Genomic DNA, 13,523 nt, shown 5'->3' with positions numbered 1-13,523 from the left:
GCATTTAAACAGGGAATGTAAAAGCAACGTAAGACAACATGTGACTGGCCTGAGTAAGGTAAAACTGTTGAAATTTAGCAGGTTTCTTGATTCAGCCAATTTTATTTACAGTTTCTTTCTTCTCTCAGCTTAAGTCAACGCCAGTCTTGGCCGGATGTCTATTTATAGTCATCTGCTTAAGGCACGTTTACACGTGCTTACACATGTTTACACGTGGAACTACATTGCGTTATTTTATAAATGAAATAGACATATTACATACGTGAGGACCCATTTGGGGTGGGTTTTAAATAATTTACAATCCTGTGAACTACAACAGATAACTTCTAAAATAACATAAAAATACAATTAGGCCTATATAAAGAAACCTCCTGCTTCCTTTTACCTGGCATACGCTAACACAGGCCTTTTTTTGGTGTAACAAAGAAATCTGTGACCCAGCATTCAGGAAACATCCAAGGGGATAAGAGAGCATCCAGAAAGCATACCTCCTGTGGAGTTTCTACGGTTAACAAGCCATCACCTGCCATTCATTTTGGCGTCACTTTGACAGCGAATAACTTTACATCTGAAGTGTTGAAAGACTATTTGTCCATTGTTTATTTCTAAAGAAACAAAACAATGTATAAAAGGCTCCATTACCTTATATCTCACGTTATAGCCCTGTAGCAGGCGCTTTTGTAAAAATAGGCTAACAATTGTGTCATAACCCCACGACTTTCTGTTGCACAGTAGTAGATTTGTCCAGAAGACTTACAACTTTAAGACAGGCTAGTCACGTCGCATCTACGGTGTCAAGCTCAGTTTGAGGCTGCTCAGTACGCTCAGCCATCACTGTGTGCTTCTAATTGACTTCACCTGTCTCTGTTACTGTGTCCATTAATTTTACTGTCTATGGAAAAATCTGACCCAGCAAGATGCCTGACTAAAAACAATATATAAATAGCATTCTTTGCACTGTTAGTCTCATTGAAGACCATTTTATTAAAAATGACAGAGCCTTAGAAACATTAAAATGTTACATAGTCACTTTAAAGCTTTAGTGCAGAACTTTTGGATTTTATAGGTTGAAACCTCAACGCCCGGTTCAAATGCGCCAAGAGCACAGATGCGAAAACGCAGAAGCGCTGACCAATCAAAGCAGACTGGGCTTTTTCAGCAGCATGGGGCAGTATGAGAAAAAAAAAACCTTTAAGTCTTTGGAATTGCAGTTCTTTCTCCTGCTAAATATTGCCACAGTATTCTTATCATATACATGCATGTTGGCACTTTGTAGGCTTGCATCCATCTTTAACTATAGCAGCTGTATGTCCAAAATAATTTAAGTTTTTGCAATCAATTACAAGAGCACATTACAGCAGCTGATCAAGAAAGAAGTACAAATTGCAAGGTGTCACAGTGGACAGAAAGGGGAAACTGAACTCTTCACAGAGGAAACTCCCACAGAGTTCTCGAGTTCAGTGTTCAAGAGGAGCCGGCTGGTAAGACGGCAGCAACAGTGACAGACGGACATATCCATTCTTCATCATGTGAAGTAAGATCATTTACTGGACATAAATGAAGTCTTGAAAATGTTGTTATATTGCTCACATTTATACTTTAAATTATTGTTTCATTTCACCGCTGGAAAGTCTCTGTATTCTGTAAATATCACTGTATAAAATTGGATTAATATTCAGCTCTAATTTGCCATCATGGTTTTGGGACACGATAATTAATCTAAAAAAGTTAAGGTTAGGCGAGGAAGTCAAAGCTCTTCCTTACAGCTGATGAAAAGATGTGTTGAGTGGATGAGTGACACCATGTCGACATCCTGTGAGTCAGACAAGACTTGAATTACAGTGAATTTTCCTACAAATTTTGTAACACAGTGACGCTGGAAGAAATGTAGCTATTTTGCACATAAAAGGGTTAATTCAAAGACCAAAGTCAGCGTACAATTTTGTTATAGCATATTTCATCATGTCTACCCAGATGGTTTCTGCATATTGTCGTTTGCCTACGTCAGCAGGTTTTCCACTGGCTTGCATTGGGGTTAACCTCAGGTTACCTATGATTTCAACAGGCTGATCATTTTTCGCGTCGGCATCGCTGTCAGACCTGCTGCTGGGCGACCTACTGCACCACATTTTTTGGTTTCAAAGTCAGCGTTGGATTTCCACATTCTCCTGGAGGGGCTTTCCCCCAAAGCTGCTACTGTAAACAGCAGCTAGAAAGGCAGAAGTGAGGGAGTCTGTTATGCCTGAGTGCCTTTTACAAATCCCCCCTCTATGTTTTATCACATGGCTGAAATGATCACATCCCTCTTTCACTTTTCTCCATTTTCTTAACTGTGTTGTCTTTTCCTGTTATTTCCCCTTTCTTTAAATTACATATTTCTTGCTTTATTTGAAGATATTCTAAGGAAACTAAACATGTCACTTAATGGGTATTCAACATTTCTTCAAATAGTTTTTGTATTCAGTTTATAGTTATAATCAATAACCATTCAGAATTGTAGAAATGTTGTTGTTTGTTATAAGTGTGTTATCTTCCCTGGAGGAGGAGCTGTGCTTGGGGGCACAGCGAATGGGGATCCTAGAATAAACTAAATTTTATGATTATTAGAACCCAATAAATAATTTTAAATGGATTTTTTTATTTTAGGGTGTAGGATGGATCTACATTTTGAAACCACACTGTTACTTTAAATAAATGGGCCACTTACAGGTGCTTTTGGGTACCGATAATCAAATGTTAATGAAAAATAAAAAATAAAATAATAATCTAAAATATGAATAAATTGGACACTAACAACTAAATGGAAACATAATTTGTATCATACTATTAAATTTTTTTTATTTCAAATAGACTATTAGTCTATAACAAAACATTTAATTCTAATGTGTAGTAGTCCACAAAATTCGGTAGTAGTGTCTGCTACGTTGTATCAGCACTGCCAAGATTTACAAGTCTCCGTTAACTGCCTTTTGTAACTGACTCTGATCAGTTTGAGGATCACTCTGTCCCCCAAAAATTAAAAAAGGCATATTTTTTCTAATAGGGCCTATCACATGTGAGAAAGAGAGATAAGAGGCAGGCGGATGTGTGGTGACATCCCACAACAAGCAGACTCCTAAAGCGGAAGTGAGTACTGGTAGTATGGTCATGAGTCATTGCTTCATTACTTCTAGTAAATGAACACTCTCTCTCTCTCTCTCTCTCTTTCATTTTATCTGTATATGCCCGACATCTTATCTTATCTTCGCACTTTGGGATATGAAAACACACAGTCAATTTGACCTTGCCTGTCCCCAGGAATGATGCCTCTCTTCTGGGTTGTGCTTTGGTCAACGCTCCCTCCTCTGGCTCTCTCCTGTGGTCCAGACTGTTGTACCGTCCACGAGAGCAGCAGCTTACAGAACGGTAAGTCTCCACAGTAGTCACCTGGCACAATCAGGACTGTTCAGGAATTAATTGTTGAAAATGTCTCAGCTTGAATATTTCTGATTATCAATTTGATAACTGCTCAGCTAATTCTGTATGTTCTGTTTTTGTGATTCTCTCTCTTTATATATAAAACAATAAAGATATACAACTATAAGGGATGGTTACAAGCAGTGGCTGATTGTAACTAAGTACTTCCACTCCACCACATTTCAGAGGGAAATGTAGTACTTTTTACTACACTACCATCATCCAATAGATGTTAAATCCAACAGTTAAATTGTAGATATGTAAATAATGATTCTCCAAACATGTTATCAGGCTCTAAAATGTGATCAATTGTTCAGTGAAAAAAGTCTTTTCTTATTAAAATTGAAAAAGTGTGTTGAAGCAATTTTTAAACCTGTTTTCATTGCAGATCAGTTTGTGCATCACACATTAATTATATAATACACAAATGCTTCTATACTTTTACTTGAGTAACATTTTGATTGCAGAACTTTTACTTGTCGTTGAGTATTTTTTCCTTTTTTTACAATGTTTTACAATGTCTCACATTTGTCAGCCGCTGGTTACAGTATAAATCCCACGTAATTGTCCAATTACCTGAAAACATCACATCCTTCTCCCTACAGTGTCTCCACTGCTGAACTCCTTACAGTGCCATAATGATTACGAGTCCTATGTCTACTGCAAGTGGAGGGAACACGGAAACATTCGACTGCAGCTCTGGTTCAAGACAGAAAACAACAGGTAAGGACAAGAGCAGGAGGAACAAAGGATGTTCCGCTACGAGTTAGGGTGTGGCTGGTTTTAGAGAAGAGACATAGAATATGATGTAGGATTATAGAGAATATGTAAATTTCTGTCCCGTGGCTGTGTGTCCTTGTCATTGCAGGGAGCAGTGTATGCCTCATGGTGCTGAAGTACAAGATGCAAGTGAGCACAGGATTGTCCAGTGTAGATATAAAACCCGTGCATTTTCCATTGGCATCAAACACACTGTCTTCTTCCTCAAGAACAAGACACACAGCCTCTGCTCGTCTGTCCCACACAAACCTCTGGATCTTTCTCAGCACTGTGAGTTTATCGGTCAACCATAACTTTCACTGTGAAGATAATACTGGAAATAAATTGTTCCTAATAAGTACAATTTAATACTTAAATTTTAATAATTTGTATAACTTGAACTGTTGCCTCTGTTTTTTTGTTGTACAGTGACAGCACGGCCACCAGTGAATCTGTCCACATATGATGGAGGTGATGGAGGCAGACAGCTCGGTTGGTCCAGCCCCTATGCCTCCTCCTCCTCCCTTAACAAAAACCTCACATATCAGCTCAGCTTTAAGACAGACAGAGAGGACACCTGGACGGTTAGCATCAAGCATACTGTATAATGGCTAACTTTACTCAGCCAACAGCTTTTGACTCACAGAGTGGGTTTCAAAACGTTTTTTAGAATGGCATAAGTCTTGTATGCCTATGTATGTCTGCAATATTCTGCTTTATATTTATTATTGATAACAAAGAAAGAAGAAACGAGTATAATAGCATACATTTAAGTGGTCTACAGCTAGCAGCTCCGTGGAGCTGTAGTTCGACACAAAGCTTTAGCTAAATGCTAACGTCAGCGTGCTAACACTCTCACAATGACAATGGTAGCTAACATATTGATGTTTAGCAGGTATAATATATAGCATGTTCACCATGTCAGTTTACATGCATGGCATGTTAGCATGCTAACATGTTTGGCTAAAACTTACGGTATTGTCGACTTTAAGCTAGAAAAAAAGAAGCTAGTCTACTGTACTTTAAACATTGAATGAAACTCACACATGTCTTTTTGTAATGTCCACAGTCAGAGGACGTCAGAAACACCAGTATGACACTGGAGAAGCCATTGTTGCTTCCGGGTCGCAGATATGAAGCCAGGGTGAGGGCCCGGGCCAGTGTGGGTCAGTGGAGCGATTGGAGTCCCGTGGTGACCTGGCACACTGAAGAAGGCAAGTCAAAGTATTCAGCATTGTTAAAAAAGGAAATGCAATCCATTGACAAAATTGTAACTATGTGTCTTTATGTGTACAAATTACCTTCAACGCTGACATTTCTAAGTAAAATTTGGCTCAGATGTTTCATGTATCACATTACCCCACATGGGAATTTTCTTCTAATACAGTCCATGCTCCTCATTTCTAATCTTCTCCCTCTATCAATTTTCATGGGAAAAGTGAAATTGTGCAGCTGTTTTTATTAGCTCTTTGTCTCTCTGGCTCTAGACACTGGGAAGTTTCCCAGTTTGCACTGTGTGCTAGAGGAAGAGGAGGTGGTTATGTGTAGCTGGGAGGTGAGCACAGAGGTGGATCTCTTCGTAATCTATCAGCTGGCATGTCGACCCAACCAGACTGCACCGTAAGTCCACAATACTACCTGGATGAGACTGAGAAAAAAAACATCCAGGTATAATCTCTTTCAAACTTCTCCTTATAATGCCTGCCTTCAGGTCTAAGATATGCTGTGGGAACCCAAAAGTCAGCCCTGACCTCAGCAGGGCGGTGATGAGGTACAGCTGCTCGCTGACTGCCGCAGAGCATTCACATCTGCTGCTGGAGCTCCTACCAGCACGCAATGCCAAGAGTTTTAATGCCGACCAACACAGTGAGTGGACACGAGAGACAGAGGGCACATGATTGTAGGAGACATTGGGAGTGTCGGTGTGATGATCTGTGATGTGAATGTGTGTCCCATGTCCCCACCTAGCGTTTGAAGGACACTACTGCATCCCCTTCTGATTATTACCAGGCAAAAAGATACGATCAGATAACATGGGTTTGGTTAAGTTTAGTTGTCATAAAACAACTAAAACACACTTGTCGAAATATTCACCCAAAAAATAGATGAAGACTCTTTCCATTTACTAAAAAAAGAAAGAAAAAGATTTCATGCCTGTTTTTAAAAACTCTTGTAGATTCAAAGTGTCATCTGGTAAATTGTTCCAAATGAGCCTCCCCACACTGAAACAATCCACATCCACATCCATGTGTTGTGTTAAAATATGCACCTGTACCCAGTATTATACCCATACATTATACCCCATGCTGGTCTATAGTACGCTCAAACTGAATACACTAGTGTCTGACAATTTTTACATTTATACACTTGCTGGATTCTCTCAGCAATTTTAAGTATTTAAAATGCCAGGTTGTTTTATTGGAATAAGAAGTGTTACATGTTTTATTTTATACAATCTTTAAGTTGTTGCGTTTCAATGGAAGACCATTTAAAGTATAATGACTTTCATAATTGTATCAAAAACATTTTCTTGTAACTAACATTTGGAAACATTCTTTTCTATGTAATTAGAGATTCGATTTCGAGACATTTTTGGAACCACAGAGTTGCTAGATAGACTCATATCCTAAATAGGACAGGATTTTATTGTGGAAATGATGTTGTTGCAGAAATAGGAAAACCTTTTTGAAAACAAACCCAAAAAAAATCAAATCTTTCCATCATGACTCATTTATGTTAAAAACTCTCTTGTTGCACAGTTTGTCCCAAGCCCCCGCACCAGGTAAAGGTGAGGAAGAAAGACAGCAACTGGCTGGTGGAATGGACTAATCCAAACAGAGCTTCAGAAATCAGACTGTATTATCAGGTCTGCTATTACAGGACACAGGATCAGGTGAGCTTTTATTGTTATAGTGTTTTCCTCCTGTCCAGCTACACGCCTACATTACAATCCCTTTATACTAAAACCCATTTAATGGATTCTATATGCATTTCTTATCCAGGGATCTACTGTCCTGCTGAACATTTCGGAGGGGTCCATGTCCCTAAGCATCCTGGATTCCTCTCTTGTCCCGTCCCAGCGCTACCAGGTCAGGGTCAGGTCGCTGATCGTCCCTACCCACTATAAGGGAATTCCCTCTAAATGGACCGATCCTGTGGAGTGGACCTCACATGAGGGTATATACAGTAGCAGCATGCACACAAACATATGATGTCACATTCCACATAGTGCCAAACCTACATAGTTTAGTTTAGTTTTGTTTTTTTATCTCAAACAATCAATGCGCTTTAAGAGACAGAAAACAAAAAAAATCGAACAAAACAAAGATAAAACACCATATGCATCATCATCATATACATAACATACCAATCAATCCGATTCCGTCACAGAACAAAAAAAGGATACGTTCGAGAAGGTGCAGGCACAGGCATAATGCGTATTAAGTCCTGCCCCTACTTTACAATATTATATTATTACAGGAAATGAAAATTGGCATATACAGCATACAAAAAGTGTAAGTCATACATTGACTTACAATAATACAACAACATATGTCTTTACACTGTGTGTACATTTTCTTTTAATATATCCAGGTCCACTTCCTGGAGTGTTTTCTTGAATCTGAGTAATATTATGGCTCGGTTTGATTTTCATCGTCCATTCCACAACGTCACCCCTACAAACTGAACTACACATGCTTTTGAGAGTAGTTCGTACAAGAGGTTGTTTACACATAAATAAATCTCAATTAATAACCCCTTCTTTATCCTTAAACTTTATTCCTATGATACAGAAAAATATGCCGCCTATTCTTATGGGAATTACTTTCTATCCGTTTAATTGTGTTTTTTTTGTTTTTTTTTCTGGGGTGTCTGGGTCATTCCCATGTAAAGCACATGGGCCAAAGACAATCATTGCAATACATATCAAGAATGATCATCATCATTATCATCATTAATTCTGTTTTCTGTCCCCTGACAGCCACCTGGTCCGTAACAACCCTGATCTATTTCATCATCGGTATGTTTGTGGCCACAGTCTTCCTCACACTCTACCGCACCATTCCAGCTTGTCAAAGGTACTTCATTCATGTAACACTGCATTTGTGCTTCCTCCTTAACACTTCCTGTTAAACAAAGTGTAACTACAGCTGTCAGATAAGTGGGTTAGAGCACATACACATAAGAAAAGCCAATTTAAAATGCAATCCAAGTAAATCTGAAAACAATTAAATATAAAATTTAAATACTAATACCACATTACTTCGCCCCGTTACATACAGATGTTGCCATTATAGAAATATATTGCTTTGTAAAACATAAATCACAGAATTACAGGACATTACATCTTTAACAAAACTCTCTTTTTTAATATTTTGAATAAACAGGAGGGCAGTTCTGTGGGTAGACTCAGTTCCGTCTCCTGGCAAAAGCAAAATTATGTCTGAAGTCAAGGTGAGAATGAATATTTCCAGAATTTGATTGAATTATTTCCATTTCTAGTGTGTCAACAAAGCATCCTGCACATGTGTGTGATTGTAGTTTTGAATGTGTAAGCCCTGATGTACGTTTTTGTGATCCAGTCTGGCACCAAAGGGACCCCCATGCAGAATGAGAGCACGACCATCTGCAGAGTTCTGCATTTGGACAAAGTGTCAACATGGTAATGCGTTTCACACTTAACATTACCAGACAGATGATGATAACAACAAATTGTTCTATCATGGAAGAAAAGAGGGAAAATGTGTGGAATACAAATGTAATCATTCAGGAAAGACATGAAAGCATGAATTACCAGCAATTCTCTGGTCTCTCTCTCTCTCTCTCACTGTCTCTCTCGCTGTCTCTCTGCTGCAGCACTTCGGATGCTTGGCTGTGGCCAACCAAGGACACTGAAACTAATTGTCTGGAGCAGGACGAGGGCTGCTGGAAGTGCGATAGCCTGCTCTGCCTCGCTGAGAAGGTTAGAGCCTCTGACACGTCCTCCATGAGCTTCAGCGGGCCATACATCTTCTGTCAGGTCAGTTACTCCCAACCAGTTTCAATTGTCAGGTATCAAGATTTCTCAAGCACTCTGTGTAAATGGAAAAGAAAAAAAGAAATTCTGCCAAAAAAAAGCCCGGAAATTATCTTTTAAAAAAAGGGATAGTTTGATATTTTGTGAAAAAACAGAATACTTATTTATTCTAAGTGTGTGGGTATTGAGCTTTTATCTGTGAGGTAGCAGGTAGATAACTTATATATTACCCAGCTAAGAAGACCTTACTCTCACTATAAAAAGTGTAACAAAACACTTTTTTATATATATATATATATATATATATATATATATATATATATATGAAGCACAACAGGTGCAGACGTACAAACTCTATGTTCCAGGACAAGATAGGGGTGTCACGATTTTGTTTCTAAATCGATCAAAATGAACTTTTGATTATGACCTTTGAAATGACCTTACGACAACCCTAATTAGTGATGTTTAGAGGGGCTGTTAACTTTTAACTATTTCCAGTCTTTATGCTAAGCTGACCTAAGCTAACCAGCTGCTGGCTGTGGTATCAATCCTGTCATCTAACTGTTGGCAAGAAAGCGAAAATGATGAACTATTTCTTTAATTGACATGATGTCAAATAAAATGCTACATTTTGACTTGAGTGCTAGGGAAACATGGTGAGAACAAAAACAATTCAGAAGAGCACATACTGGTCTAAAGAAATAAATAAAAAGTATCATGGGATAAATGGTATGCATTTGTGGGGGGGGGGAAGAATCCTAAATCTACTGTATATCAGTTTATAGATTAGCAAATGACAATCAGCAAGCTAAGATTGTCAAAGAAATAGAATTCATTAGTTTGCAGCAATGCAGTGTCCCACTGAACACCATTGTTCCTTATTGACAGTCATCGGGCCCGAGCTGCAAGTCCGCGGATGTCAGATGTGAAGACAAGAAGAAAGAACAAGAATCGCCATCGGATGACTCAGCGTCTCCTTCCCCGGTGAATTTCAGCCTTTATGGGGAAGGTTATGTGTGTCTGCCCAGCCGCAGTGTCTCCAGGTCCACACAGGATCTCATATCTCACAGCGACGGCAACACAAACACACACAGGCACGACAGCGCTGAGCGAGACCAACAGTGTCACGATAAGAAAGACGGCCCGCCGGGCCTCAGCGAGCCCGCCAGCAGCCACCCACCTCCAGCGTACATCTCAGGACCTTTCACTCCCTGGCCTCAAGGGAGCATCGCACAGCCCTCTGGGTACTGCCACCTCCCCGCAGCTTTCATGAGCGCGTCACAGTGACCTGCAGCATGCGAGGGAAGAGCACATCCAGTAGCACCTTACGAGGCTTTCTCAGCAGCTATAACAATTAAGCAATCAGTCATTTCTGTTTTTTAATACACTTTCCACTTTATGTTAAGCTACTTCCTGCTGCTGCTTCCATGTGGAAAATATGCAATCATGTGCAATAGTAAATAGGTTTTTACACATGTGAAAGGACCCAATTTGCTTGGTTGAGTGTCTTTATCAGACCAACATCGGATTGGATGTCTGACCAATGGGGGGCAGTAGTGAGCTGAGCCTGTGAGAGCAATGCAAGGACAGGAAATCGAAGAGATGGACTTCAGTATGGCAAACAAAATGATTCTGTCTTTTTGGAAACTTCCTCACACATTCCAGGGCAGAATGAAATAACAAGAGCACCTTGAAATATTATATTATAAAAATCAACAGCCCTGCTTGATTGTTGTATTCCATGGCTAGAGAGATTCTCAGAAAAGTAATTATTTACTTCCATGTATATATTTTCAAGCATGTAAGGCGTTAACACACATAATGTACATCTCTAAGCACAGATTCTCAAGAGGTGTGTTGAAATATAGTTTGTATTACTTCCTTAAGGCTCTGTCTCTCTCACAAAAGAGATAAAAGGTAGAACTATGCAGACTGCACTCATGGGAAAAATGTGTAGTTTGTGTTGACTGGCATGTTCGCTGTGCTCATGTATGCATGTTTGCATAAAGGTGTGAGTTAGGACCTTGTTGTCAATGTGTTGCTGAATGTATGTAAAGTATATACAGTATGCTATCTACATGCTGTAGATGTAGTAGTACGTGCTGATACTCCTATGTTTGGCACTATGATTGTTTGGAAGTTTTTCCTTAGGTACTACAGAGACATTTACAATGAAATAAACTAGTGAAAATACTGTATTGTTGAAGCTACCTTTTACCTTCTTGCAGTTGTAGAATAAATAAAGTTTGAAAGGGTTTGCAAAATTTGCTGCACTTTTGTATTTGTAAAATTGAAACTTGTGAAATATGTGTCTTCAGTATGTTTTTTTTTTTTTTTTTTTTTTTTTTTTTTTTTTTTTTTTTTTTAATGGTTTACATACTCATCCCCACAAACATTTTAAAGTTTTAAGGCTGGCTGGCAAACTGTGCACCATTCACTCGGTTGGCAGTTTATTAGCTACACCTAGCGAAGGCTAAGGCAGTCTGATACCATACAATACATTCTACCTTCATGAAGTTTCTAATGTTCTGTTTTTATTGAGACTGTCCATTTTTTTTAATTTATTATTTAAAACAAAACATGATATATTAAAGCCTGTAGCAACTGACATGCAGAATAATATACACAAACATCTCTCCTAACTCTTAAGGGAAAATTCCCACGAAGACCAAATAATACTGACTTGAATCTACATATTTCGACATTTAAATATGCAAAATTGAAAACACATGAATTGGTGTGTAGATGTATTCCTGACTCGTTGTATATTATACATGAAAACATACAACATACGACCCGTGTGTCTTAATTAGTTAACCGGTGTAACATTTTCAGGTTGGGTGTAGTAATTTGGCAGCTGACTTCCAGATCAGAAGGTGGTTATCACTGCAAATCTAGAACTGTGCATAGCTCACATGCACACACACACACACACACACGTAAACATTCCCACTGTACCTAATCTAATGTATTGCTGTTTAGCTGCACATCTGTCTAGCCTGACAGGGCTGTGCAGAGTATTCAGGCTTGTGACAGTGGGAGTGTGTGGTGTACATGCATGTTTGCAGGTTGCAATGCGGTATTACTGTAACACATTTATATCATGAACATATTGTGCATTAGCGATGCACGAGTCTTTCTTGTCTCTGTAGAAAGAGCACAATGCTGGAATTCCAGGCATGTTGATATCGACTTCCTGTGTTTTCAGCACATCGCTAGGTACAACTTCCTGTCTGATGAGGCTGAGGAGCAGCCTGACACACACCGACTGAGTCATGATGCCCCTGTGGCGCTAACACACTCCTGTATTTGGCCGAGACCTTAACAGTGGAAAGACAGGGTAAGGTGACTTGATGTGTTTTCCCAGCATTCCTGGCTTTTTTTAAGATGCTCGGCCCCAAAAAACAGTCACATTCCTCCCGGTCTCCGTCTGTCGGCTATTGTTCCCTGGGAGGCGAGGATGCTGTGAGTGAGTGAGTGAGTGAGTGACAGATTCATAAATGATTAAAGAAAAGGACAAAGGTGTATGTTGATGGAAAGAGTAAGTGTTCGTGTGCTTGATGACAGAGGTAGTTGTGTGGCCATCTGTGTACAGCATGTGACTGTTGTTTGTAGTACATAAAAACAGGAAAATAAAAGCGCTGGAAGGTGTAGTATGTGTGTGTGTGTGTGGCGCCACACGGATGCTTGTGTAACCTCCTGTTCAAAGGCCTCCGGTTTCCTTGCTACTGTACATCAGGGAATCCGGGTTGTACCAAAACACAGTTATGAAGACAGTTATGTCTTCGTTTGTTGGTCAGTGCAGTATAGTGTAGTATAGTCATTGTTTTTTTACATACATTTTACAGTGGATTTTTTTCTCCTCTAAACATCTGAAATATAGTTCCTCATTAACCAAAGCATCCTTTTGATACCACAGATGAGTAATCATATAAAACCACATGCTCTGTAACACCAACTCATTAAAAACTACCACCATTCACAGCATGGAAGTTTAAAGGAGTTATGCTTCATGACCTTTTCACTATTTACTGTGACTAAATCACTCTCGATGATGGAGAAGATCTATAACAAGCACAGCATTGCTTTCACATCGATGTTTAAAATGTACGGTTTGACATTTTAAAAAAAATGCCCGTCGATAAACAAGATAAGAGAAAAGAAGAATAGAACTTCAATAGGGTTTCAGTTAAGTAACGTTGAAGCTGCTCCTGTTCTGCATGGATGCACATTCCCAGAGGCCCCCACCACATGTTTCAATGGCTGACTTCACACACACACACACACACAC

The 13,523-nt window shown here is 39.2% G+C and overlaps 1 protein-coding gene across 4 annotated transcripts; it reads left to right on the top strand.

The window, feature by feature from the left end:
• Nucleotides 1–1,450: 1,450 nt before the first annotated feature.
• On the top strand, nucleotides 1,451–11,475 carry csf2rb (colony stimulating factor 2 receptor subunit beta). 4 transcript variants are annotated; one of them, XM_032538034.1, is made up of 17 exons: nucleotides 1,469–1,534; nucleotides 2,066–2,223; nucleotides 3,044–3,126; nucleotides 3,298–3,405; nucleotides 4,062–4,179; nucleotides 4,325–4,506; nucleotides 4,645–4,799; nucleotides 5,285–5,429; nucleotides 5,703–5,835; nucleotides 5,927–6,081; nucleotides 6,975–7,108; nucleotides 7,218–7,392; nucleotides 8,198–8,294; nucleotides 8,604–8,670; nucleotides 8,799–8,878; nucleotides 9,073–9,235; nucleotides 10,121–11,475. In XM_032538034.1, exons 4-17 carry the CDS (start codon nucleotides 3,300–3,302, stop codon nucleotides 10,517–10,519), a joined length of 2,109 nt encoding a protein of 702 aa, XP_032393925.1. In that variant the 5' UTR covers nucleotides 1,469–1,534; nucleotides 2,066–2,223; nucleotides 3,044–3,126; nucleotides 3,298–3,299; the 3' UTR covers nucleotides 10,520–11,475. The 4 variants fall into 4 exon arrangements, with proteins under 4 accessions (XP_032393926.1, XP_032393928.1, XP_032393924.1 ...); XM_032538037.1 differs by lacking the exons at nucleotides 2,066–2,223; nucleotides 10,121–11,475 and adding an exon at nucleotides 9,805–9,943 and having other exon boundaries at nucleotides 1,459–1,534; nucleotides 9,073–9,291; XM_032538033.1 differs by lacking the exon at nucleotides 2,066–2,223 and having other exon boundaries at nucleotides 1,460–1,534.
• The last annotated feature ends 2,048 nt before the right edge of the window (nucleotides 11,476–13,523 follow it).

The sequence above is a fragment of the Etheostoma spectabile genome, chromosome 15, assembly GCF_008692095.1.
Source record: "Etheostoma spectabile isolate EspeVRDwgs_2016 chromosome 15, UIUC_Espe_1.0, whole genome shotgun sequence".
Classification (NCBI taxonomy): Eukaryota; Metazoa; Chordata; class Actinopteri; order Perciformes; family Percidae; genus Etheostoma; species Etheostoma spectabile.
This window is presented reverse-complemented; position numbering and strand designations above follow the sequence as displayed.

What these genes read in the sequence shown, in the direction of transcription:
- csf2rb (XM_032538035.1), top strand. Translation starts at nt 3,300, where the DNA reads ATGATGCCTCTCTTCTGGGTTGTGCTTTGGTCAACGCTCCCTCCTCTG. An exon ending in CGACCCAACCAGACTGCACC is followed by an intron (nt 5,836 to 5,926) that starts GTAAGTCCACAA and finishes GCCTGCCTTCAG; the next exon opens with GTCTAAGATATGCTGTGGGA. An exon ending in ACCATTCCAGCTTGTCAAAG is followed by an intron (nt 8,295 to 8,603) that starts GTACTTCATTCA and finishes TTGAATAAACAG; the next exon opens with GAGGGCAGTTCTGTGGGTAG.